Consider the following 26,923-nt stretch of genomic DNA (forward strand, 5'->3'; position numbering starts at 1 on the left):
CACTACAACATACAGAGAGTCAGCTCTTTCTTTCTCTACGTGCAACAAAACCTTTATTAACACTTTGAACAGGTTCAGCTATTACCGAAGCTGGTAATTTCTAAGTGTAAATTGGGGTAGAACAAAGAGTAATGCCATCATTTGGGCATTGTGAATGAAAGACTGAAGAATTGACAGCCACCCCTCCGACAGAGGAGCAGGTGCAAGGGCAATGTTTTCTGGAAGTTGTAGTCAGATAGAGTGGGGCTGTCTTCCATCTGCTTGCCTGTAGAGATGAGCTCTGCTGGCCAGTGGGGATGCCTTCTTTATTCTGGATTTTAGCTTTCACTTATATCCTCCACGAAATCACTGGGTTCCTCCTCCAGGGTGATGGTCCTGCAGGTCAGGGTCTTCACGGAGATTTGCACTTTGACCTGTTAGCGAATGTGAAAATACTGTGAGTCAACCATCAGGTGGAGTCACCTCAGTGCCAACGCACTCACTGGACAGCCTCTCTGAAAGAGTTTTCACTGATTTGGTGTTTTTGTTTTTGTTTCGTTTTTTAATTGAAGCATAATTGATTTACAGTGTTTCAGGTGTACAACACAGTGCTTCAGTTTTTTATATATATATATATATTATATATACTCTTTTTCAGATTCTTTTCCACTATAGGTTATTACAAGATATTGAACATAGTTCCCTGTTCTATACAGTAGGTCCTTATTATTTATCTATTTTATATATAGTAGTGTGTATCTGTTAATCCCCAATTCCCAATTTATGCCTCCCCCACATTTCCCCTTTGGTAATCATAAGTTTGTTTTTGTTTTCTTTTTTTTTTTTTTTCTTTTTGACTGTACCAGGCAGCTTGTGGGATCTCAGTTCCCCGACCAGGGATTGAACCTGGGCCATGGCAGTGAAAGGCCGGAATCCTAACCACTAGGTCACTAGGGAACTCCCATAAGTTTGTTTTCTATGTCTGTGAGTCTATTTCTATTTTGTAAATAAGTTCATTTGTATCGTTTTTAGAGATTCCTCATATAAGTGATATCATATCATTATTTGTCTTTCTCTGTCTGACTGACTTCACTTAGTAGGATAATCTCCAGGTCCATCCATGTTGCTGCAAGTGGCATTATTTAATTCTCTTTTATGGCTGAGTAATATTCCATTGTGTATATATACCAAATCTTTTTTATCCATTCATCTGCTGATGGACATTTAGGCTGCTTCCATGTCTTGGCTATTGTAAATAGTGCTTCAATAAACATTGGGGTGCATGTATCTTTCCAAATTAGGGTTTTCATCTTTTCCAGATATACACCCAGGAGTGGGATTGCTGAATCATATGGTTACTGAATTTTTATTTTTTAAGGAACCTGCTATTTTGTTCTTTCTCAGCCACCAAAACTAGTCCAGCAGTCCATCCTTTCACCGCCATCCTTTCCCTTAGGCAATGTCTTGCCTCTTCACCTTTGGTTTTCTGCTTCCTCCAATTCCTTAGGCAGGTTGCCTCTGGCCTGATTCCCAAAAAATAACTCTACAGAACAATTCATAAGGGTCCTATGAACTGTTATACAAAATTTAAAGTACTCTGCTTGGTGTTCATAGCCCTTTATAGCTTGACCCTGTTTTACAATCTCAAAATTTATTTCTTATTCAGCCTTAGTTTCAGTTTATCTCTTCACTGACCCATGGTTTACAAGATTAAAATTCCTCCTAAACCCCTCCTTTGAGGGGTCAGTTGCTTCTTCCATTTTGCTGTCACTTTCTATGTGTTTCCATGGGAGAATGATCACATTGTGTTGTGATAATTTGTTTTGTTTTGTTGATTCTTGGTCCATGTGCTCAGCTAGAATGAATTCCTGACAGTTGTGAACCATAATTTAAACATCTTTGTGTCCCAGACACAATGTCTACACCTAATAGACATTCAATAAATACTTATTGACACGTGAATGAATGGAATGATGGATAGGTTGTTACACCTAATTAACTGATAATGCAAACACCTCTGTTAACGCTCGACACATAGTAGGCCTTTGATCAATACTCCTTTTGTTTGACAATGCTCTTTCTCTCTTTTTAACTTTGGCATTTTTAAAGGTACCATTAGTTGAACAGCTCTTCCGCAAAGAGTTCGAACCATTTTTGAAGAAATGGTATCATGTTACTAGATTAAGTGGTGATACCCAATTGAAAATAACATTTCCAGAAGTTGTCAAGTCTCATGATGTTATTATCAGTACAGCTCAAATCCTTGAAAACTCCCTTTTAAACTTAGAAGAAGGCGAAGATGATGGTGTACAGTTGTCAGGTTGGTTGAAATGTTTATTTTTGTAAAAAGAATTAGTAATACTAAAGGTAGTAACAGAGGCTGTATTAGTTACATAATTTTTTAAGTGTTGATTAATTTTGATTTATTATTTTTTGTCAATTTTTAATTGATGTATACTTGATTTACAATGTATTAATTTCTGCTGTACAGCAAAATGATTCATTTCTACATATAATACATTCATTTTTATATTCTTTTCCATTATCATTTATCGTAGGTTATTGAATATAGTTCTCTGTGCTGTACAGTAGGATCTTGTTGTTTATCCATTCTAGGTATAAAAGCTTACATCTGCTAACCCTAACCTCCCACTCGATAATTTTGATTTAGATTGTCTTCCATTGCTTAAGTTTTCATTCAAACCCTTCTTCCTTAGGGAAGCAAACAAAAAGTTGGGTAAGTTTTTAATTAGATCACTTTATTCTGCATAAGAATATCATTATTAAATCAAACACTTACTGGACTTTTCATTCACTCCGTATTTTTAATTACCGACAAGTTCTTTTTACATATTAGTGGATCCTGTAAGATATGCCTTCTTCTCCATAGAATAAATACAATCCTTTCTATTTTGTGGGGGATGGGAAGAAAAGGTTGGAGAGAGGTAAGGAAAGAAGTATATATAATCATAATAATTAAATGCAATGATAAAACAAGGTAAAATTATTCCTTTTTAAATCATGTTTTTCATTTGATAGAATGAAAATAAAATTCACCAACTTAAAATTAAATATTTTTTAAAGAACAAAAATGTAATCCTGAGAGTTTTGAGGAATAAGCCAGGGTTTGAAGTCCATCCCGTAACACTTTTTAGATCTATAAATTTTCCAAAACTCATCTATTAGTTTAGTGTCTAATTTTCCAAATTTTCCAAATTTTCCAAAACTCATCTATTAGTTTAGTGTCTAACAGGGATAGTGTCTAACAGGGATAGTTTCATGATTAATATACACAAACATCTGTATATACAGGTGGCTAGGATAGTTACATTTCCCCTTAAAAGGTGAAAGGTGCTTGGCTGCTCAGTTTCCTAGCTTAAAGGTACTTTTACACTGTACCTTGCCAAGATGGACAAATGAACTATTTGAATTTTCTTTTAAGACTTTTCTCTCATCATTATTGATGAATGCCATCACACCAACAAAGAAGAAGTCTATAATAACATCATGAGGCGTTATTTGAACCAGAAGTTGAAAAACAACAGACTTGAGAAAGAAGACAAACCAGTGATTCCCTTACCTCAGATACTGGGACTGACAGCATCACCAGGTGTTGGAGGGGCCAGTAAGCAAGCCAAAGCTGAAGAACACATTTTAAAAGTAAGTAAATCATTAACTTTATGCATAACCAAGAAAACCAAAGTTAAAGGAAATGCCAGTGCTTCTTGGGTAAGATTAAGTCCAAGTGCCATGGCGTGCATGAAAGATGGTATTCCATGATCATCACTTAAGTGAAATCTATACACTTCAAAGTAAATACACTCAATCTTCTACAAAACAGTAAGTGCCTTAATAAACAACTATGACACAGAACAATATCACAAAAATTGTGAAAGCAAACGTAATTAGTGAAAAATTGGGACAAATGAAATACCTTCTTTTAAATATCTACCCCTATTGTTAAACTTAATGATCTACTTGATATAGAAATATGCATAAACTGTGAAAGTTTCTAATTTTTATACACATTCCATGAGTTTCTAATTTGTATATTTTCTTCTGTGCCTTTTTTTGTTCTGTGTGATACTCGGATTCTGGGCAATTCAAATTACATAGGAAAATGGAGATATGGGAACCTTTAATTAAAGGTGTATTTCTTGTCAACGGCCCCCAAATGGTAACAACACATAAAGTACTATTGTTGATCTCAAGCATTGAATGAATTCAGAGTAACTCACAAAGTATGTTGGCACCAAGGCGTTGCATTTGTATGTTAAGTCCCTTTAAGTTGAAGTCAGTAAAAATTATAGAGTAGACAAGAGCACAATTATTGGTTCCAACATATAATTTATTACTAGCAGTAAGGACTAACTCCAATCCACATCCAGGCACATGGGCTCTGGCTGCTCCTGTCTTTGCACTGCCCTCTTTTATATGTAGAAGAAAGTGGTAATATGATCCATGGATGTCAAGATGACCCTTAAAATGCCTCAGGTGATATGGTTAGCTCATAACCATTCTCTTCCCATCTCTGCAATTTTCTGTACTCTCTCCATGTCATTTTTTCCAGCTGGAAAATGGAATGTAAGGAATGAAAATAAATACTTTTTTTTTCTGGAAATTTTTACCAACTTGATTTAGAAGTTCTTTTTTTAATCTATCAGAATAAATGTTTTTGGTTAGTCAGATCCACAGTAAAGCAATACTAAAATGCTATGTTTAGCAAATCATGCTACTTACTTCTTACATGAGAGAGAATTCTACATTGAATCAATTGAAAGGGAAAAGTATTTGAATATTGAAAAATGTCTCTTTTTCAGATATGTGCCAATCTTGATGCATTTACCATTAAAACCGTGAAAGAAAATACTTATCAACTTAAAGACCAAATAAAGGAGCCATGTAAAAAGTTCGTAATCGCAGATGACACCAAAGAAGTATGTGCTTAAATTTTTATATTCATTTGATGGATGATATGGTTCACAACTGAACAATGCAAAGGTTATTTATACTGACCATCTGAAGAATGTTATTTTAAATTTTTAGCAAAAAAGTTACAGTGTTATTCCTTTTTTATTGATATTGGGCAACAAAGCACTGCTGTGAAGTCTCTCTTCAATTCTTCGTTCAGTTTTCTAGTTTGTATGAAGAGTAGCTCAGTAGTTGGTTGACTGCATATGAGCCACGATGGGGTAGGGGTGGCGGAGGGCATGAGGAGGGTTGTAAGGCTAAACTAGAGGGATCACCATAGTTTCTTTTATTCTTTTAACTTTCTTGATGAATTCCAGAATTGATTTCCTGACATTGAAGAGAGACAAAAGATTACAGTTGGCAATGATAATGGGAATCCTACCTACCTGACACATTTACTTTCTTATGAAAATACTTACAGTAAAGCAGTGAAATATTTAATTTAATGGTATTTTTGTGATGAACACCTTCACTGATTATAAAAACCAACTGAGAGTCAGTTTGAACATTATAACCAGTACATTATGTCAGTACTTTCTTTTGTAAAATATAAAAAGCATCATAAATTTTAGCTGTGTGTACTTGATAATAAGTGTAATCTTTGCAAATCTACCTCATAAGGATGTTGAATTATGAAATATGCATAACAGATAACATTGTGTTTGAAATGTAGGAACTGAACTAACGTTAGCAACCAATTGCCATAGGTCATTCTTTTTTGGAAATTCTGAAAAACAGCACTATCTATTCCAGCTGAAGTAGCACATTTGAATGTACTTTATTTTTCTTCACTTTTTGTTACTTATTCAGTTTTATGTGATAAGTTTAAATGCATGTTTCTAATCGTAGTCATTAAAAAAAATCCACAACATCTGTGGCCATCCATTTACAATGCTTGGTGTCAGTTTATTTATCTCTTGTAAAAATAAAATACAGTGTGCGTGTGTGAAAAAAAAAAGTGATGTAAAAAAAAACTAATATAGCGTCATATGTCAATTATATCTCAATAAAAGAGCAAAGTAATAGTTATTAATCTGTTCTCCTATACAATTTATCTCTTGTATATAATTTTTTCATTTTGAGAATGTTATAAATGTTTGATTCTTGTACGTAGGACATACCTGAGTTTTAAATCTCACAGCATTTTACCTTTTAATTGGTATGTTTATCTCATTTATATGTATGTGATAATGAATATATTTGACCTTCAGTCTAAAAAAAAATCCACAACATCCTCCGAGTATATTTTATTTTATTTATTTATTTTTTAATTAATTAATTAATTAATTTATTTTGGCTGTGCCAGCTCCCAGTGGTGGCACGCAGACTTCTTGGTTGCGGCATGCGGACTTCCTAGTTGCAGCATGCGGACTCTTAGTTGCGACATGCATGAGGGATGCATGTGGGATCTAGTTCCCCGACCAGGGATCAGACCCGGGGCCCCTGCATTGGGAGTGCAGAGTCTTACCTACTGGACCACCAGGGAAGTCCCCTCAGGGTATATTTTAAAAGAGTTTGCCATCTTACCTTTTAACTTAATTAACTTTGGTTATACTTTTTATTGAAGCATAACACACGTACAGAAAAGTTCAAACTCGTAAGTGTACAGATTGCTGTATTTTCATAAACTGAACACACCTGTATAACCAAAATCCAGATCAAGGGACTTCCCTGGTGGTCCAGTAGTTAAGACTCTGCCCTTCCAATGCAGGGGGGCTCCGGTTCGATTCCTGGAGAACTAAGATCCCACATGCTGCGCAGTGCGGCCAAAAAAAGAAAAATCCAGATCAAGAGACAGAACACTGCCACAACCCTCAAAACTTCGCATTCTCCCCTCCAGTCACCCACCCCCCGTGGGATAACTACTATCCTGACTTCTAACACCAAAGATGGCTTTTGACTGCTTTTGAACTTCATATAAATGAAATCCTATAGTATGTACTCTTCTGTGTCTGGCTTTTTTCAAAACTCTACCTTTTAACTTTTTATTTTGGTAGAAATAATACTGAAACCAGTTCTTCAAAAAAGAATGCTTTCTAAATTAAATTACAAGCTTTCTAAATAATTGGGGCATTACTTTAATATATATTTTTAAAATTACTATTAGCATTCAAAGTGTATATTATTCATTAATTTTATTTTTGTAAACTTTTAAATTGGAAATTCCAGCAGGGATACCTGGTATTGGTGTGGTGTGGCTCGAGGCTGGAAGTAGAAGAGAAGCTGATAAAAAAAATCAGTGTACAAAGAGGTGATCAGAGTGACTTGTTACTTTGTCTAGACAAAGATTCTGAATCAAATTTGTTATAACATGGAGATTATTTTAACAAAGGTAATATTATTCATTCAGCAATATAAACATGTAAGAATAAGTGTATAATTTGTTTTTAGGATCCATTTAAAGATAAACTTCTAGAAATAATGACAAAGATTCAAAGTTTTTGCCAAATTAGTCCAATGTCAGATTTTGGAACTCAACCCTATGAACAATGGCTCATTCAAACGGAAAAACAAGGTAATTTGGGTTTTGACATAACACAATTTATCCCATGTTTATGCCATGATTCCAGATCACATATTCCCAAGCAAACTGAAAGTAAGTGTAATAGGCAATGGAATTTCTGTGTTCTGAGTAGGACAGGGATAAACACGTTCTAATTCCTTATCTAAGGAAAGAGGCACCAATTCATTTTCTCTTTATCTCCAGAGTCTTTCACTTATTGTCTATTTAAAATATTAAGATAAATATTAGTATCTCTGTTTCCAAATGCAAACGCAAACAATATGTTTTTCATGCCATTCCTCTGAGTCAGCATGAGTCAAGTATGTTTTCTTGCTGGTGCAGAATACAAGTAGCAAGTCTAGGAGTCAAAAAACTTGCCCCCTTTTAGTGCTCATGGCACGTTTTGAGCCTTAATTTGCTCATTTCAAAAACACGGTGAAGCCTATTTTCGAGTCAGTATCATAAACATATTCAAGTCCACAGCACAGTTGAGGGGGTGTTCTATCATTATTTCACTCCACATAACATATTTTTCATAGCTGCAAGAGAAGGGAATCGCAAAGATCGTGTTTGTGCAGAACACCTGAGGAAGTACAATGAGGCCCTACAAATTAATGATACAATCCGAATGATTGATGCGTATAATCACCTTGAAACTTTCTACAATGATGAGAAAGAAAAGAAGTTTGCAGTCCTAGGAGATGACAGTGACGAGAGTGGTGATGACGGTGATGATGATGGAGATGCGGGTGATGCAAAGAAACCTTTGAAGCTGGACGAGACAGATGGATTTCTCATGACTTTATTTTGGGGTAAAAATCAGTGTAACGTTTTTGCATGGCCTTATGCATTTACCTCTTTGGCATGAACCCACTGCTTCTCAAGAGCTCTCCAAAAGTCCCTCTTAAAATAATCTTTCATTGTGAAAGAAGAAATCCCCCTCATATTGGGGCTATTTCTGATTGATGGGATTAAGTAGCCATGGGCTGTATGATCATAATTAATCATTTGGTCATCTGGTTTTATTGTCAAGATGACTGCAATAAATTTATATTAAAGACCAGCCTAATTATTAGATATGGCACAAGACTAACTGTAGTTGAACATCTTAGTACTTCATTATATAAAATCTTCCAGTTAGTTATTCACATATTTTACTAATTTAAACTAATTATTTCTTGCAAATCAAAACTGTAATGAGGTATCACCTCACACAGTCAGAATGGCCATCATTAAAAAGTCTACAAATAGTAAATGCTGGAGAGGGTGTGGAGAAAAGAGAGTCCTCCTACACTGCTGGTGGAAATGTAAATTGGTGCAGCCACTATGGAGAACAGTATGGAAGCTCCTCAAAAATCTAAAAATAGAGTTACTATATGATCCAGCAATCCCACTCCTGGGCATATATCCAGAGAAAACTCTAATTCTGAAAGATGCAAACACCGCAATCATAGCAGCACTATTTATAATAGCCAAGACATGGAAGAAACCTAAAAGTCCATCAATAGATGAATGGATACAAAAGATGTGGTATAGATAGATAGATAGATAGATATAGATAGATATAGATAATGGAATACTACTCAGCCATAAAAAAGAATGAAAAAAATGCCATTTGCAGCAACATGGATGGACCTAGAGATTATCATACTAAGTGAAGTAAGTCAGACAGAAAGACAAATAATTATATGATACCACTTATATGTGGAATCTCAAATATGATACAAAGGAACTTATTTATAAAACAGAAACAGACTCACAGACATAGAAAACAAACTTATGGTTACCAAAGGGGAAAGGTAGTGGGAGAGGGATAAATTGGGAGTTTGGGATGAGCAGATACAAACTACTATTTATAAAATAGATGAGTAACAAGGTCCTACAGTGTAGCACAGGGAACTATATTCAATATCTTGTAATATCGTATTTAATATCTTGTAATAAACCATAATGGAAAAGAATCTGAAAAAGAATATATATAATACTTATGTATATATAACTGAATCACTTTACTGTACACCCGAAACTAACACAACATTGTAAATCAAGTATACTTCAATAAAAAAGAAAATAAATAAACTAATTATTTCTTAAAGAAAATAAGAAAATGTTGAAAAAGCTGGCTGTAAACCCAGAACATGAAAATGAAAAGCTGACCAAATTGAGAAACACCATAATGGAACAATATACAAGGGCCGAGGAATCAGCACGAGGAATAATTTTCACAAAAACACGACAAAGTGCATATGCCCTTTCCCAGTGGATTACTGAAAATGAAAAATTTGCAGAAGTAGGAGTCAAAGCCCACCATCTGATTGGAGCTGGACACAGCAGTGAGTTCAAGCCCATGACACAGGTGAAAACATCCTTCTGGATTTTTTTTTCCTTATGCCGTTATTTCCCTTCCCAGTTTAGTTGTAGTCTTTTGTTCATCAATCTTCCCACCAACCCACCAATACTTTAATGGAATGAAACACTTGTTCTTGAAAGAAGATTGTTTAATAGCAATCAATCTGTGGTATTTGATAGGCTAACCATTGTTCTAGGAATCATTTTTTCCACATTCTTGGAGGAACTTTCTAGATTGAGTTTCCTTTGCAAAAAATGATTGACATTTAAACTTAGTAACAAAATGGGAAAACAATTGCAATATAATATCAAGTGGAAAACTCAAATTCCCACAAAAATGTGTGCATTATAATTAGAATTATGTAAAATATGTTTGCATAGAATGAGATCTTTAAGGGAACTTGGAAAAATTAAGACATTTGATGTGTTAGAGATTTGGGACTATGAGAGATTTTCTTTTCCTTTTTAAGATTTGTTTTGTTTTGTTTTCAATTCATTATACTACTTTTGTGCACAGTATTAAAAAAAACACTTGGGAGAGAAAAAAGACAGTCATAGAGATTATAAGCATGGGTAGAAACCAGGATAGCTTGTTAGAGTAAAATGTTCTGAAGTCATATTGGTCCTCAGTCTTACTGGACAAGGGGACACTTCAGTTCTGTTATGCTCATCATCGTTTGGTCCACTGGAGCAAATTAAATCTGTTTTCATGTTTGCTGAAAAATAGTCATTCTTGAAATAACTCTCAGTATACTCTCTACATGTACTCATGTTAAAGTTGCCTCTAAAGTTTATGCCAGAGAATGCACTGTTTTCTTTCAAAGAACAAACTCCTTGTTGGGTAAGGAGTTTACATCCTTTTTTATGATGAGAGCTGGTTTACTTAATATGTTTCCCTTTTTGCCCTAGCTTCCAGGAAACTCACAGGCAAAACTGAAGTTCATTTTCTCAGCCTATGTGTTAATCCTTGCAAGTAATACACCTATACTCTTTCACTTTTGGTCCTGTTTTTAAGTTTTTATTCTGTTAGCTTTAGTGTTAAGACTTTGATTTTATGTGGCCTCAGCTCCTCTTTGAAAAGAGATGGGGTACAAATGGAAGGTATACATTCAAAGCTAGTTTTTGCTCCTTATCCATTTCAGACTTGGTGGCTGCATGCCAAAATTTAGAACATGCCCCCTTCCTCACTCCCCACATCCTCACCTGTAAACTGAGCTGGACTTATTGGAAGAAGAGTTAGGCATCTATGTGATATGATTTGAGGGTCTGACACTGTGTCTGAAATTTTCCTTTTTAAAGTTACTCCTGTGAATGAAGGCAAAAACATCTGCTAAAATCCAAAAACATAAGTTTTTATCAGTGGATATGAGTGCAAGAAGGAGAAATTATCAGAGAAGACTGGAGAGCGATCTTTCTGCAGGATTCTCCAGCAGTTAGGAGTCAAATAAAGACACCTGACATGCTGCCTCTGAAAAGAAAGGGATGGGAATAGGAGAACATACGTTTGTCTGACAGGTGTATTTTTGTTTAATGTTTGGGGGCAAAAGATAGGGTGAATGTGCACCAAAGGCCACTGGACCAACAGCTTTGATAAGAATGGTTATGAAAATAAAACTCTACTGGCCACGTCGAGCTAGAATTATGCTCAATCATTCCTCCTATGCAAGGGCCAGAGTGCGTATTTAATTTCTTTACCTACATTAACTTTCAAAATTCAGATTTTTTCACAAATATAGCTGTTTTAATTATGTTTTCAATAACATCTTTCATTTTTATTTATATCCTTTTGAACAGATAATATATTTACCTCTTTCAAAATTAATAAGGTATAATATTTACCTCTTTCAAAATTAATAAGGTACAGGATGTACCACTGTCCTCCAGTCTCCCAGCTCCCCTCACTGGAGGCAGCCAATGTTTTCAGTTTCTTCCACGAATGTTTCTTTCTTTCTTTTTTTTTTTTTTTGCTTGAATGTCTCTTAAAATGACCAAATGCAGTATACCGTGTGTATTTTCTCTGTGACTCAAAATTCAACTATATCTTTAAAATTGTCACTGCATCTTATCCTCTGTTAAAGAGTCTGAAATTAATGTATCAATAGTAAAAAGCAAAGCCTATTTTAGTTTCTCATTGCTGTATCCTCTTCTCAACTGAAAGCATCTCCTTTCTTTCTCCCAAGTCACCCATCAATTTGTTTCCTTGGCATAAATGATGGCCTTCCCACCTCCAGACTGGAGGATGGAAATATTTTTGTCATTGTATAGTAATCCCAGATTGGAAATCAAATGTTGTCTCACCATCATGTCTTTGTTCAATGCCAAAAACAGATGGCAGCAAATCCGTGTATGATTTAATCCTTTAATTTACACTGACCAGTTGCAATTTAATATTTCTTTTCCTAATTAGAAGATTTTAATGTGTTTAGTGTTACAACATTTAATTTACTAAAATGTTTCTTCAGAATGAACAAAAAGAAGTCATTAGTAAATTTCGCACGGGAAAAATAAATCTGCTTATCGCTACCACAGTGGCAGAAGAAGGTCTGGATATTAAAGAATGTAATATCGTTATCCGTTATGGTCTCGTCACTAACGAAATAGCCATGGTTCAGGTACATTCAAATACCTCGATTATGTTAATTTTTGATTTTGTGTTCTTGTTGTGTTTTCTTTTAGTAAAACAGCACACATAGTTTTAAAAATATATGTTTTCCTACGAAAATAGAAGTCAACCAGATAACCAGACAACCACCAAATTAAGAAATACTTGGATTTCAGGGGTCCATGTGTTATTCAGTGCCTCACTACTCAGAATGCATTTTTCACGAGGATGATATTAGAGTTGATAGTGAGGTTCCTGGGCAAGGCCATAACATTTTCTTTTACTGAAAATGTACCTAAATATTATCACTTTATACAGAAGACTATAGAAATGTATCACCATGTTGAACATGTTTTCATGGAAATACGTGCTCAACATTGAAGGTAGGATGCCAGGAACAGAGCAGCATTCTCCACAGCTCTGGTGGCAAGGTCAGAGATGCCCTTCTCCCCATTCATCCCTCCTACGAGGTGGGGGGCAGTGGGACTTCCCCAGCCCAAACCACTGATGATGATTCACAGGGTTTGAGAGGGGTGCCCCGGGGAACAGAAAGGCGGGACAGGACAGTCTTGTGTTATTGAGGCTTTTGAGGGCTGGTGTGGGGACTTAACCACCCTCATTCTAGAACATTTTTTCTGCATTAAGGTGCATTTTGAGTTTGAAATAGCCGACTAATAAAGAATGAAAAATAATTAACTTTACAGAGAATAGAGGGATCATTGGAGGACTGGGAGACTGAGCAGTGAATATCATTCCAGGACAAAAATGGGAGCATTCACAGCAAGGCATAGTCCTTCATTGACTTGATTTCTTTCTGTTCTCAGAGTCGTGGTCGAGCCAGAGCAGATGAGAGCACCTACGTCCTGGTTGCCCAAAGAGGCTCAGGAGTTATTGAACGTGAGACAGTTAATGATTTCCGAGAGAAAATGATGTATAAAGCTATAGACCGTGTTCAAAATATGAAACCAGAGGAGTATGCTCATAAGGTATTGTTTTGGGCCAGCTCTGAATTTTGGTTTTCCCTTGAAAATGGCTGCCTGTGGTTACCATTGATATCTCTGTGGCTAAGTCTCCAGACAGAAATTGTGCTGAATTATAAATTCCAGTTTGATGAGCTGTGCTGAGTCCAGAGTCACATACAAAGAATCAAGATCCATGGTGGGCAGAAATTGTCAGGGAGCTGTTCTATAAACTTTGATAATATAAATTTAGGTTGTCCCTAATCCAGAAAAACTAGTGCAACTCACTCGTTCAACCCCACCTGGTCATTTTGGTCGGGCCTAATCGGTACAGGCACAATTTTTTCATTCCAGAAATATCTGTGAAGTGCCTACTGTGTGTCAGGCAACATTGTAGAAACAGAACATAGCGGCAAGCAACGCAGATAGACCCCTGCTGCATGAAACTTATATTCGAGTACGTACATGGTGAGATTTGAGGAGGGGAAACAATAAACAGAAATAAGGCAACTTATACATCGAATGGAAAGAAGAGCTGGAGAATTAGAACAGGACAATGTGAAACAAGCTTCTAGATGAGCACTTTAGGTTTGGTGTCTGGGAAAGGCTTCTTAGAGGGAGAGACATTGAGGCTAGCCCTGAATGGTAAGAAAATACATCATATATCATCTAGCTGCATCTCAGTTTACTAACATGGAGTCATTTGAGTTGTGAGAGGAATGCAGTGAAGGAAGAATGTAGTTCTACAATATTTCAGGAAATCCCCCATACCACTGAATTAAAGACTGTAACTACTATAATAGCAAACAATCCATTTAGAAGAAAATTCACACCCTTGCATATGGGTGTGAATGTTAGTTTCTTAACATTGGAATTGGCTCTACCCTAAATAGAGTTTCACAAAAGGGATGCTTTCAAATTGGTGTGCATTGCTATAACCAACTCCAAGGTTTCCTGGCCAGGTTTCTACATGAATTTATATTTTAAAACCCCTTTAAATATAAGGCAAACCAAACATTTTGTGGCGTCAGATCAAACATTTGTGGCCATATAATACCCCTGGAAAGTTATTGTTTTACATTTAAAGTCCTAAATACATCAGTCAAGTGGGATGTTTTCAAAGGTTGATATTTCAAGACCTGTTGTTCTGTATAAACTCTAGAACCATCTCTGGAGTTTATGAGTCACATTTTTCCAGATAATCTCTAGAAAAAGACCCAGTCCCTTTGGGGGCCCCGGAATGGACTATATTTTTAGGTCTCCTTTGGCTAAGAGACCTACTCTCCTGAAACTACTCCAGGTAGACAACCCCAGAGAAGGGATGGCAGTGACATGGGGTACATGCCACCACTACTCTGTACAAAGCCCCCAGCACCCATTGCCACCAGGTCAAAGCACTCCTTTCTTCTGATTTAAGAACTTCCTCAACACAACTTTCAGGCAACCACTAATCAATGGTGAGAGTTGACACATAAGGGGAGGTTTATTTTCCATGTCCTATACTGAGTTTATACATAACCGAAAGCTTCTTCAATCAAATCAGACTTCTGGGAGCAAGTTGAAGGTGTTAAACATGTTCCCTGGCCTTCATCCAACAACATTTGCCACATTTTTACATTTTATTTGGGCTTTGATCATAGCTGTGCCTCCCATATATTTGTTGTGATTTATTTTCTCTTTTTGCCCCTCTAATTGTTTCATATTCTTTACTAGTTCAGAGCTACTCTTTTGGTTTCCGGTGTCCTGATTACATTTCCAAACACTGACCTCGGTTTTGCTGCCTTTTTTTCTGTCAAGTTCATAGGTGTTTCTTAATTGCCCACATGTATCTGTTCCTGTATGCCAAATCATCTTTGCACCAGCTCCCTGACCTGTAAATAGCTTGCAAGAACAACCTAATTAAACTTTTAAAGAACAGAATACTTCAATTCATTACATTGTTATAATTTACATGGGAAATTAGTCTTCATACTTGTCTGATTAAACTATGTCATAGCCTGCAGGCTCACTTGCAAGGTTTTGTTCTCTTTTCTGTGCTAAATATGGCTGCCTCAAATCAAGGTCTAAAACACAGAGGCGAGAGCCAAAGAGATGGGCCATTCAGCTTTGCTCCTCAGCACTGGTAGTTTACTTTTACTGAAAACTTTCCTTCGATCTTAAGGAAAACAATGGCTTCCTCCACAACTTAATATAAATTTGTCATCTCTGAGAGGTTTAGTTTGGAGGTAAATTATTTAAGAACTAGGTTTTCTATTGTGAAATTGTATAGGTATGAGAAATGGCCAGTCCCTACCTCAGGTTTTATATCTCTCACAACCTATATTTTCTCTGTTCTGAAATATTGATAAGTTTCTCTACTAGCCACAGAATGGGGGATATAAAAATTTAAGGAGTTATTCTCTCATATAAAGAATGTGGGCAGTGGGCAATCTAGACCCATACAATCGCTCCATGACGTCATGAGGAAGCCAAAACTCCTCTCTCTCTCTTCTCCGCCCTTTTATTATTTGGCTTCCATTCTCAAGGTCAAAGCTTTTAGAATTTCAGCTGCTGCATGTTCACTCTAGGAAGGAAGGAAGAGGAAGATGGAAAAGGCAACAGTGCCCATGCCAACTATCTGATACTTAAGGAACTTTCCTGGAAATTTCACTCAACATCTTCTTATGTCTCAAAGGCCACTGGCTTGGAAATGTCCTCATTTAGCTGTCATATTTCCACTCAGAATAAAATTATAGTTCTGTTCCTATGAAGAATGGCTGCTGAGTGGGAAACTAGTATTTTCTGTCACAAATGTATAGAGGAGATAAAGATAGCTAAGAGTCTGGAAATTACAACATATGAAGAAAAATGAAAGAAACCGGGGGCTTATCATGGATAAGAAACGACTAAGGGTGATGAAGTAACAGTGTTTAGTTCTTTAAAGAGGCTCCATGTGGAAGAAAAATTAGACTTATTTTATGAGACAGAATTAAAACTAACGGAGGTGGGGCTTAGAGGGATTTTTTTTTTTTTTAATATTGCCAAAGACTTTCTCACAACAGATCTTTTCTAAAATGGAATGGACTGTGTTCTGAACACCTGAGGATTCCATATTTCTGTGATTACAGGAGAAGATTCTATACTAAATTCTTTGGGGGCCATCACCTCATTACTTCTATTTCTAGACCAAGTATAGAATTTCATGAGTCAAGTGTACATTTTCATAACTGTCTAAGATCTCTGAATTCCAGGAGACTTACTTCAGTGAAACTATGAAAAAGACCACATTGAATATTCTTTTCTTGATGCAGATTTTGGAATTACAGATGCAAAGTATATTGGAAAAGAAAATGAAAATCAAGAGAAGTATTGCAAAGCAATTCAAGGGCAACCCATCATTCATAAGTTTTCTCTGTAAAAACTGTAGTGTGCTAGCCTGCTCTGGAGAAGATATCCACGTAATTGAAAAGATGCACCATGTCAATATGACACCAGAGTTCAAGTAAGTCCAGGAAGACTTAATTTTAAATTTCTTTATAAGGGATGAAGCAGGTTGTATTGTAAATGTTCTTCCAAAATAGTACAAATGAGATTCATTATTTTTCAGAACTTTCCTTTCTCAGCCCCCAAATTATAAACCCTATTTCGTGTACAGTTTTCAAATATATGCACTGGGGCAGGAAAGGAGAAGTGAAAGCCACTTGCATCCAAGGCACATCAGTTTGTGAATGCTCATATTTGTTCTCAACTTCTTGAACAACTTAAGTCTAGTTAAAGTAATCAGCAGACTTGAAAGAAGCTACAGAAGGCCACATACCCCTTGAGAGGTGCCTGCTGATCTGGGAGAAGGGATGAGGTGCTGGCTGGTGCATGCATGTGGACAAGTGGCAAGCCCAGCAATGCGCACCATGTGCTGCATACTGGTCCTGTGTGAATTCTCAGGGGTGATTCTGATTCCTTGATAATTTTAGGAAACTGTACATTGTGAGAGGAAACAAAGCACTGCAAACAAAGTTTGCTGACTATCAAACAAATGGAGAGATAATCTGCAAAGAATGTGGCCAAGTAAGTAAATTGCTGTGGGCTTAATTTTACTTTGGCCAAAAGGAATTCTTAATTGAATGTGCTTTTTTTAAAAAAAATTATTTATATATTTATCTTTGGCTGCATTGGGTCTTTGTTGCTGTGCACGGGAGCGGGGGGGGGCTACTCTTCGTTGCAGTGTGCGGGCTTCTCATTGCAGTGGCTTCTCTTGTTGCGGAGCATGGGCTCTAGACGCGCGGGCTTCAGTAGTTGTGGCTCGCGGGCTCAGTAGTTGGCTCACACAGCATGTGGGATCTTTCGAGACCAGGGATCAAACCCGTGTCCTTGCATTGGTAGGTGGATTCTTAACCACTGTGCCACCAGGGAAGCCCATGAATGTGCATTTAATTTTTCCTCTTGCTCTCTCTGTTTTGTTTTCCAGGCTTGGGGAATTATGATGGTGCACAAAGGCCTAGATTTGCCTTGTCTCAAAATAAAGAATTTTGTAGTCGTTTTCAAAAATAATTTACCAAAGAAACAATACAAAAAGTGGGTAGAATTACCAATAACATTTCCCGATCTTAACTATTCAGAATATTGTTTGTTTAGTGACGAAGATTGACATTTGATTCAAGATTCTTTTAAAATATTATCAACTTGACATTTAACATGATTTTGACGATTGTTTTCATTATACTACAGAACTGATGTGAGAATTAATAAAAATCATTGCTTTACTCTGTGTTGAGCTGTATGCAAGAAGACAATATATTATACTTTCAATTTCTACCTTGTTAGTGGGCAGAGGTAAAGAAAAGCTACCGGTAAAACTCATTAGTGTGGAGCATTATGGTACAGTGGAAAGAATGCTCGGGTATAAATGTGGATCTGAGGTACTAATCTCAGTCCTGTCACTAATTTTCAGAATAAAATTAAGCAAATCCGTTCATCTTTCTGAACTCGTCTCCTTGTTGGTGAAATGGTATTATCTGCCTTTGCTTTTATTAGCTTTCTATCGCTTCATAACAAATTACCACAGATCTAGTGGCTTAAAACAACACCCGTTGATTATTGCACATGTTCTGTAGGCCAGAGGTCAAGGCGGGGTCCTCTGCTCAGTGTCTCAGAAGGCCGAAATCAGGGCGTCAGCCAGATCATGTTCTCATCCAGATACACTTGGGGAAGAATCACTTCCAAGCTCTTTCAGGTTGCTGGCTGTCACCTCCTTGCAGCTGAAGACTAGGATTCCTGTTTTCTTGCTAGCTGTCTACTGGGGATCATTCTAAGCTCCACGGGCACCCTCACCACGTGGCCTGCTCACGGGGCCTCTCACAGCTATTTGCTTCTTCACGACCAGCAGGAGACTCTCTCAAGTCCGCTAAGGCAGTCTTAACTGTAATCCCATCATACTCACAGGTCCCGCCCACACTCAAGGTCGGGGGAATTTTCAGGGAATATACACTGCAGGCGGAGATCTTGGAGACCTTCTTAGAATTCTGCTTCCCACACCACTTGCCCAGTTTTTGTGATTAAATCATATGTGTGTATATATGAAAGCACTTTGAAAAATACGAAGCACCATGAAAGGCAAGGTATTATTGAGAAGCAGCCATCAGGCAGGTTAAGGCTTACTTCCACAGCTTTCCCTCCATGAACATAACACTATGCTCAAAAATTACCTAACAAGAATGGAGGCTAAAACCAGACTCGTTATGAATACACAGAAGATTTCCTGTGTCAGTGGAGATGTCCAGGGTTCATACAGGGTTGAGCAGGCAGCAGATGCTGGATCATTAGAGAATAAATAGAAAATGCCTACCTCTACCACTCCCTAGTCCTAAGCAGAAGAGTAACCTCTCTGTGTCTGGGATGTTGTCAGCGTTCCTGAACTAAGTGTGATCATTTGGAGATAGACACAGGGCCCGGTACAACAGAACATTCTCCCAGCAAATAAACAGCCTCTTTTGTCATGGAAGAACCACATGATAAAGACAGAACCACAGCTGACCATTTTAACCCACACTTACCCTGTCTCACAGATGGTCTGCTCCACAGAAAGTTACCTCCTATGACTAAGGAGAAACAAAATGTTGGAGGGAGTGAAAAGTAAATTCTTCTGTGGTTTTTGGATTAATTAAATTCAATCTAACAGTAGCTTTGAATCTTTTGATTAAGACCTAAGCAAAGATGAATATTAGCCAGTCAGAGCTCTTCAGAATGCAACAGGACAGAAGATGATTGTGGTTTCCTTAAAATACTTTTTAAAAATCCAGCTGACTCCATTTAAAGTATTGCTGTCTTCTAGAACATTCTGTCAAGAGGACAGATGATTGTGGTTTTCTTAAAATACTTTTTAAAACTCCAGCTGACTCCATTTAAAGTATTGCTGTCTTCTAGAACATTTTGGAAATTATGCAAGAAACCAAATGCATAAAATAGCTAAATATACTACCGTAACATATGTAGACTGTTTTTAAGGTGTCAGCAAATATCAGGGTTTTTTCATCTATGTTTTCTAGTAATTTTTTTCAATAAAGAGGTATTATTTCTACTGAAAAGGTTTGAAATACATGTTTCAAGTAGCATAAAACTTAATATGCAATTGTACTTGAGAACTCAAACTACGATGCATTCAAAAACAATTGTAATCATTCTAACGTTTTGATTGTTAATGAACAGTTTAATACTCATGACATTTTAAAGTCATTTAACAGAATATGCTCATGACAGGTAGACACCCTGTTAGATGCCTGAGTTTCAGTACCCACAAAACCTTCTATTAGTTGGGTGACTGAGCAACCTCACTTCACAGGGCTTGTGTTTGCTTTCCTGGAAAATCAGAGATTGTATTAAATGGTGTCAAAGTTTCCTTACAATGCTAGCATTCTCATAGTTCATGCTTCTGGCTCCCTGGCTCTTTTCGTATGGAGACCCTGTTTAGTGATTTGTGGTAATATCAGCTGTGGGCTAAATATCTACTGAATACGTTACACATTTGAAGGTAGCTCCTATTTGCTGAAGGGCCTTGCAGGGGTCTCACAGAACAGGTACACTGGCTGGAGTCATGTGCCTTAAGGCCCAAAGGGGTCAGGAAATTTTACAACAACAAGCATTTCCAAGCCAATAGATCATTGGCCAACATTGGGCATAAGAAATGTAAAGGCTTACTACCAAAAATCTGAAATCATTTCAGACCATACGAAATTCAGATACAGTTTATATAGTTTATACAGATATTTTGAATATAAGGCATTGAGGCAACACAAAAATGGGTAAGAAATTGTTTTCCACAGGATGATCAGTGCAAGTCACAAGCAATTGTTGAAAGTGAAAAACGCTATAAGAGAGGTGAATATTTTCCTCCCTGCAATTTAATAGTCCCTATATCAGAGCGGAAAAGGAAGGCTTAGGGAAAAGAAGGCTTCTGGCATTGTTTTCAATTGGTTGAACCCAAAGCCAAAGAGGACTGATTTGGTGTTTCTTGTTGTCATTGTTGCTTTTAAGCTGTAAAAGACTTGAACACTTTTAGGCGCTAATGGGAAAGAACAACAGGAAGTGAGAAAATTAGCAATGTTCAGCCCCAAAGTAAATTGCTTATTGGGTGTTACTGATATTTCCTACCAAATATTCTTGCTACAGAATTTTCTGGTCACCCTGATCCTTTCTCACCCTGATGCCTTTCCACAGAGGTATAAGTCCTTCTTTGCCACCTCTTCAGCAGACATCCTTTGTTTTTCAAAGACAAAATCCATGTGTCACTTCCCAGCGTCTAGCATAGTTCATGTTTTCAGAACTAGAACGGAGAGCACATCCCTGGAAAGTAATGTTCACGCACCCTGAGCATAACAAAGTGCTCATTTCCAAAATCTGGTAAACAACTACATGAATCATAGCAATAAAGAAAAAACAAGAAAATTATTTTCTTTTCTTCTAAGAGTTATGAAGTTAATTTGAAGTGAATGCTTGTCTTTTTTCAGTTTGTGAATTTCTCCTTAATTAGTTGTACTAGATATACAATTTTATATCTTTGTTTTTATGGCGAGAGCATGAAGTGAGACAAACTTGAGTTTGGATCCCCACCAGCTTTGTGACTTGAGTTATTTAATCTCTCTGAGACTATAGGAAGTTAATAACAGCCTTGAGGAACTGTCATGAGACTTTGGATACTGCATGAAACACACCCAGTAGTTGTCAAATGCATTTGGTTTCTTGTGTAATTTCCCAATATAATATATGTATAGAATATATTAGTAAGAGTTTCCAGAAAAGCAGAAGCAGTATTAGAAGCACAGCTGTGGGTATAGCTTAATAATAGGAAATTTTAGACCTATGTTTGATTATGAGTATTATAAACACTCAATGTTTAGCCCAGAGGGCTTATCTCAAGATGTAAGTAGTAGCTGTGGTGAAACATGATTGCTATGAATATGCTATGCAGTGTAGCTAGAGGAAGGATTTAATGTTCAGATCTTCTATAGGTGCAATACGAAGATAGGTATCAATATAAATAGAAAGATCAACACTTTTGTATTAAGTGGCTGTAGGACTTAAGTAGGTCTGTCATGTAGATACAATTTTAATTAGAGTCTGTCTTCATCTTCAAGAAGTATATAATAATGGAAGCAACCTAAGTGTCCATCAACAGAGGAATGGATAAAGAAGATGTGGTGTATATATATACTATGGAACACTACTCAGCTATAAAAAAGAATGAAATTTTGCCATTTGCAGCAATATGGATGGACTTGGATGGCATTATGCTAAATGAAATAAGTCAGACAGAGAATGACAAATACACTATGATATCAATTATATGTGGAATACAAAAAATACAACAAACTAGTGCATATAACAAAAAAGAAGCAGACTCACAGCTATAGAGAACAAACTACTGGTTACCAGCAGCAGATGGGGGTGGAATATAGGGGTGGGGGAGTGGGAGGTACAAACTATTGGGTGTAAGAGAGGCTTAAGGATGTATTGTACAACACGGGGAATATAGCCAATATTTTGTAATAACTGTAAATAGAAAGTAACCTTTAAAATTGTATACAAATTTAAAAAATAATAATATAATAATGTTATACTGAGCAGGCCAGCAATTGCATGATAAGAGAGAGAGAGAGAGAGAGACAGATTCCACTGTAGCATATAAACAGTAATTTATGTCCAGCACAAATGGTGGTGGTTTTTTATTTGTTTCTAAATCTCAACTTTTTTTTTCAGATCATAGGTTATAAAATATGAGATATATATGGAAAGCAAAGCATTGCAGATATTCTTTAAAATTTTTAGATATTTTCTACACAGAGTATTACCAAGTCCCTCTTTATAGGAAATTAATCATCTCGTAAGCATCTCATTTGAGGATGACATTAGATAGTGCTGAGTCCTATTAGTTCATAAGTTAAAATCCAAATTAAAGGCCACATTCTAGGTGAGAAGAGGAACAGACTGTTTATAGGAAGTAATATTTAACCATGCAGCTGTTAGAATACATTTGAACCACTATTTAAGTTGAATATATTTGATGAAATATATTAATTTTTACATACTAATTTAAAAACTGGACATTATTTTGACATTTATGAAAGAAATTTAAATGTTTAATTCAGTTATATATATATATAATAATAATGAACCAAAGATGAGCATTTTTTCAGCTTAAATATTTCCTTCAAACTCTGCCTTCTGCTTGTTTTAATGAGTGCTTGTATTTTATTGTACACACGTAGGATGAATGGATTGTTGGATTGTTAGTTCTTTCATTCTGAACCTCTTAACAGGCATGGAAATGATCTTAATTCACTAAGATGTAAGGATTTTTATCACGCTAAAATGACCAGAACAAATGATGAGAGTTTTGTAGATAACATAACATTTAATTTAAAAACATCATTTTATCTACCTAAGTAATTATAAAATAGTATTAAAAAGATTCAACTCCTCTGTAATGGTTTGAAAAAGGACTAGACTGATGAAAGATGCCAACTTTTGATGTAACAGTCATGGGGAGAGGTCAGGACTTCTCTGAATGAAGCTATACACAGCAGGAAAATTGTAAGATGCCTGTGCTCTGATCATATCCATCCTGTTCAAAAGACGACTCGAGACATAATCCTATTTTTCCAACATTCTGCAAGACAAAGGCCTTAGCAACTGGCCCAGCAGAGTCATCTTCTGGCCCAGGCAAGGTCATTACCTCATAAGCAGTGTGAGGAAAAGAATGCCTAGACAATCATAGTTTGCTCTGGAACCAAGGTGGTGGATGGAGGGATGGATAGTTGATGCCATGTACATCTTTAATCACAATATCCAATGATTAGGATACTTAAAAAATGTTCTTTAGAAAGCTTTGTAATGAGTGCTCAATTTGACTGCAGTATGTGTTTGGGCTAAGGAAAACTGACCTATACCAGGTGAGCTTGGTAGATATTCTTCAACAAAGAGTGAATTTGGGGAGGTGAAGAAATGGATGTAATAAGCATAGATGATCTTTAAATGGGAATTGTAAAAAAATAAATCAAAAGAAGGAAAGAGATGGGGGAAAAATTTTGAAAGGGAATCCAAAGTTTCAAGCCTGTGTACAGGCCTAGGAGTTAGAGTCAAGAAACAAGGAGAGAGTCAAGATTCAAGAGGGAGAGATGAGGACATAATTGTTGAAACAAAATGTGGGGGAGAAGGAAGAGGATGAAACCAAGAGCACAGGAAAGACTAAGTTTGGTGGAAGGATAGTTGCTGCTGCTTCTAAAGCAGGAGAAACATAAATATGAATAAAAGATACAGCTTAAAGGTACAGAAGTAGGAGGCTGATGGAATTATTCTACTGGCATCAATCACTAGGCTATCTGCTGAGTTGGGTTTGGGATTTGAGGATGGACATTGGGGACATAAAGAAAGTAGTAAAGATTTTTAAACATGCTTTGATGAAGGCAAACTGACTAATTAGAAACAGAGAAAAAGATTGCCACGCAGTATCAGGACTAACCTAATTGGAAATAATAAATGTAGAAATAATACTTTAATAAATATTTATGTGCAGGATATTAGACTAAGTTCTGTTATGTTTATTCTTGGTGTGTAAAAGGCAAAAAATCTGAATGTTTAAAAATCTGATGGACTCACAAGGCTTTAAAATGTTATGGTCAGTGTAACCCAAATATAGCTGGTTCTGTTTATAGCTTCTCTCAGCATGAAGTTGTATTACAAGAAACCTAACATCAACAGCCAGACTAATTAAAAATTAATTTAAATATTTTTTCTGGCATGCAAAAAAAAATCCAAATGGAAATTGCATATTATAAAAATATCTTCAAATCTTTTAAACTCTGTTTCCCAAAGAAACACATTATACATGAGAACATTATACATTATACATGAGAACAAAAACATTATGCATGAGAACTACTTCACCACCTCTTTTTCTCTTTTCAAAACTCCTCAAAATTACCTCCCTATATCATCCTGTATTACTTTTTATCTTCCCTACTCCTTCTCCCAGTCTCTTCCTTTTAATGTAAATTAGTATTGTTTTACTGTGTTCATTTCTTTTTCTCCCTTCATTATCCTAGGTTTGATGGATGCCTGAACCACAAAGGGTTTTTCCACCTTGGAAGTGTGTACTGGGAGGTGGGGTATTTTTGTGAATATCCATACTAACATTTTTAGTCCCTGAAATATCAGAAAATAACAGTGACAATTATCAATTTATTGCTTTTGAGCTCCAAATTCAACCTTTTTATCTGCTCCCTAAAGATGCATCTGGGCCCTTTAAACATTTTTGCTTTGCCTGTTGGCATGACATTAAAGTTTGCCTGTATAGGGTGCTGGAGAGGCAGTGCAGAAAGAAACGGTTTTGTTTCCTGGTTCAGGCTTCGGCAGCCTGAGTGGCTTCTCTAGCATCCAGTTCCTGCAGTACACATGGCTTTCTCCAGCACCAGGGTCTTGCATGGCAGCCCACAGCACTCAGTGACCAGCAACCGCATATTCCCAGGCAGTTTTGTGCAGAGCACCTCCAGTAAGACACCTCCCCTTGAACAGCTTTCCCTGGTCCCCAGAGAGCACATTTCTAGCATGCTCCAAAAGGTAGACAGACTTCCGGCAAGTTCTGGTGGCACCATGGCAACTTCCTTGCTTCCAGTAACCTGCAATTGCCCTATCCAATAAGGTCTGAATCGGCCTTGGGTGCCCTATCTCAGCCACAAGGGAAGTGGCTGCTTCCTATGTCTGCTATTTCGATATTCTTTAGGGTTCTTTTTACTTCTTCTTAGCTAATGCTCTGTTACTCCAATCCCATCGTAGTTAATAATTATTTATATTAAAATTTACCTGTTCAAATTACTCTGTGGTTTCTCTAACTAGATTGAACTCAGACTCATACAGTAATATAAAGGAATATGAGAATTAGTCATAAGAAGTTATACTTTTCAAATATCCAACTATGTTCTCTTATGTATAAGCATTGGATTTCACATAGGAAATGATTCAAATGCATCTGACCAATTCTCTAACCAAAAAATTTAGAAAAAGGACAGAATGTATTTTATCACTAAATAATTTCATTTTCTGAATCCAAACAATCAGGTTTATAATACCAATAACTGAACCCCAAATTCCTATCTTACATGAAAGACCATGAAATGAGTTGTTGAGAGGATGAAACGAGAAAAATGTGTGTATGATATATATATATTTTTAAATAACTAAAACTCACAGAGTAACTCTGAGAGAGAGAAATACCTTGGTTTTAGAATGCCCCCGCTAATGTGTGTGCTTATTTTTGAAGATGAGACCTTCTTACGGCATTGGTAATGAGTCAAAGAAATAGCTTAAATGTTTTGCGTAAAACAGAATCATTTAGAAGGGGCTAAAGAGGAAGGGAGAAAATGTCGAAGAGAGGGAATCCCAGAAGCAAGGCAGGAGGCTGCAGCCCAAGTAGAAATTACCGGTGGAAATTCTACCATCGTTGTCCCAAAACACAAGTAAATCTGCTTCTTACTTGAGTCGGTGTTATTTGGCGTCAGGCACTGGGGCAGTCTGGCAGGGAAATACGGAAACAATGAAGGGAAAGCACACATACAAGGAAAAGTGGATACAGAGAAATTGCAGATAACAAATGTTGGACACATTTTACAGTGACTGACACAAAGAAGGCATTCAATAAATATTAATTTCCTTTCCTGAATTAAAGTATAAGGAGTAATCTCTGACCTTGGGGAGTTAACAAATAGGTTGAGAGTTCAAAGGTTATAGGCACAAAATTATCAGGAAAAATATGAGTGTACAATAATTGTGTGGTATACAAATTATAGGTATTGTAGAGCTCTGAAAAGCCAGGGATTGAGAAAAGCTTCTGAATTAGAGTAAATAAGGACTTTGAATAATACCTTGTGTATAATAGATGTTCATAGTTCTTTAAAATAATTTTAAAAGGGAAAGAGTAGGAAATACATTACAAACGGAGGTAATGAGGAAGAAGGAAGAAGAGAAATGAATGTGCTTTGCACATCTATTGGAATGCCAGACCGAGCTTGGGTTTGACTGGGTGACCAATACAAA

At 36.5% G+C, this 26,923-nt stretch overlaps 1 protein-coding gene across 4 annotated transcripts in view; it reads left to right on the top strand.

Annotated features, from left to right (window-relative positions):
- Window positions 1-26,923, top strand: part of IFIH1 (interferon induced with helicase C domain 1) — an 81,775-nt gene that overhangs the window by 37,919 nt on the left and 16,933 nt on the right. For 3 of the 4 annotated variants that reach the window (XM_089916751.1, XM_089916752.1, XM_089916753.1), the window contains exons 6-15: window positions 2,089-2,299; window positions 3,422-3,639; window positions 4,800-4,916; window positions 7,342-7,465; window positions 7,993-8,265; window positions 9,550-9,809; window positions 12,265-12,414; window positions 13,229-13,390; window positions 16,654-16,844; window positions 17,314-17,407. In XM_089916751.1, the coding sequence (XP_089772877.1) occupies window positions 2,089-2,299; window positions 3,422-3,639; window positions 4,800-4,916; window positions 7,342-7,465; window positions 7,993-8,265; window positions 9,550-9,809; window positions 12,265-12,414; window positions 13,229-13,390; window positions 16,654-16,844; window positions 17,314-17,407 (1,800 nt within the window). Of the gene's footprint in view, window positions 1-2,088; window positions 2,300-3,421; window positions 3,640-4,799; window positions 4,917-7,341; window positions 7,466-7,992; window positions 8,266-9,549; window positions 9,810-12,264; window positions 12,415-13,228; window positions 13,391-16,653; window positions 16,845-17,313; window positions 17,408-17,807; window positions 18,325-26,923 lie in introns of those variants that run through there. The other variant, XM_022569891.3, reaches the window with a different exon arrangement.

The sequence above is a fragment of the Delphinapterus leucas genome, chromosome 8, assembly GCF_059928025.1.
Source record: "Delphinapterus leucas isolate spDelLeu-1000000601 "Yukka" chromosome 8, BTC_Dleu_Yukka2, whole genome shotgun sequence".
NCBI classification, from domain to species: Eukaryota; Metazoa; Chordata; class Mammalia; order Artiodactyla; family Monodontidae; genus Delphinapterus; species Delphinapterus leucas.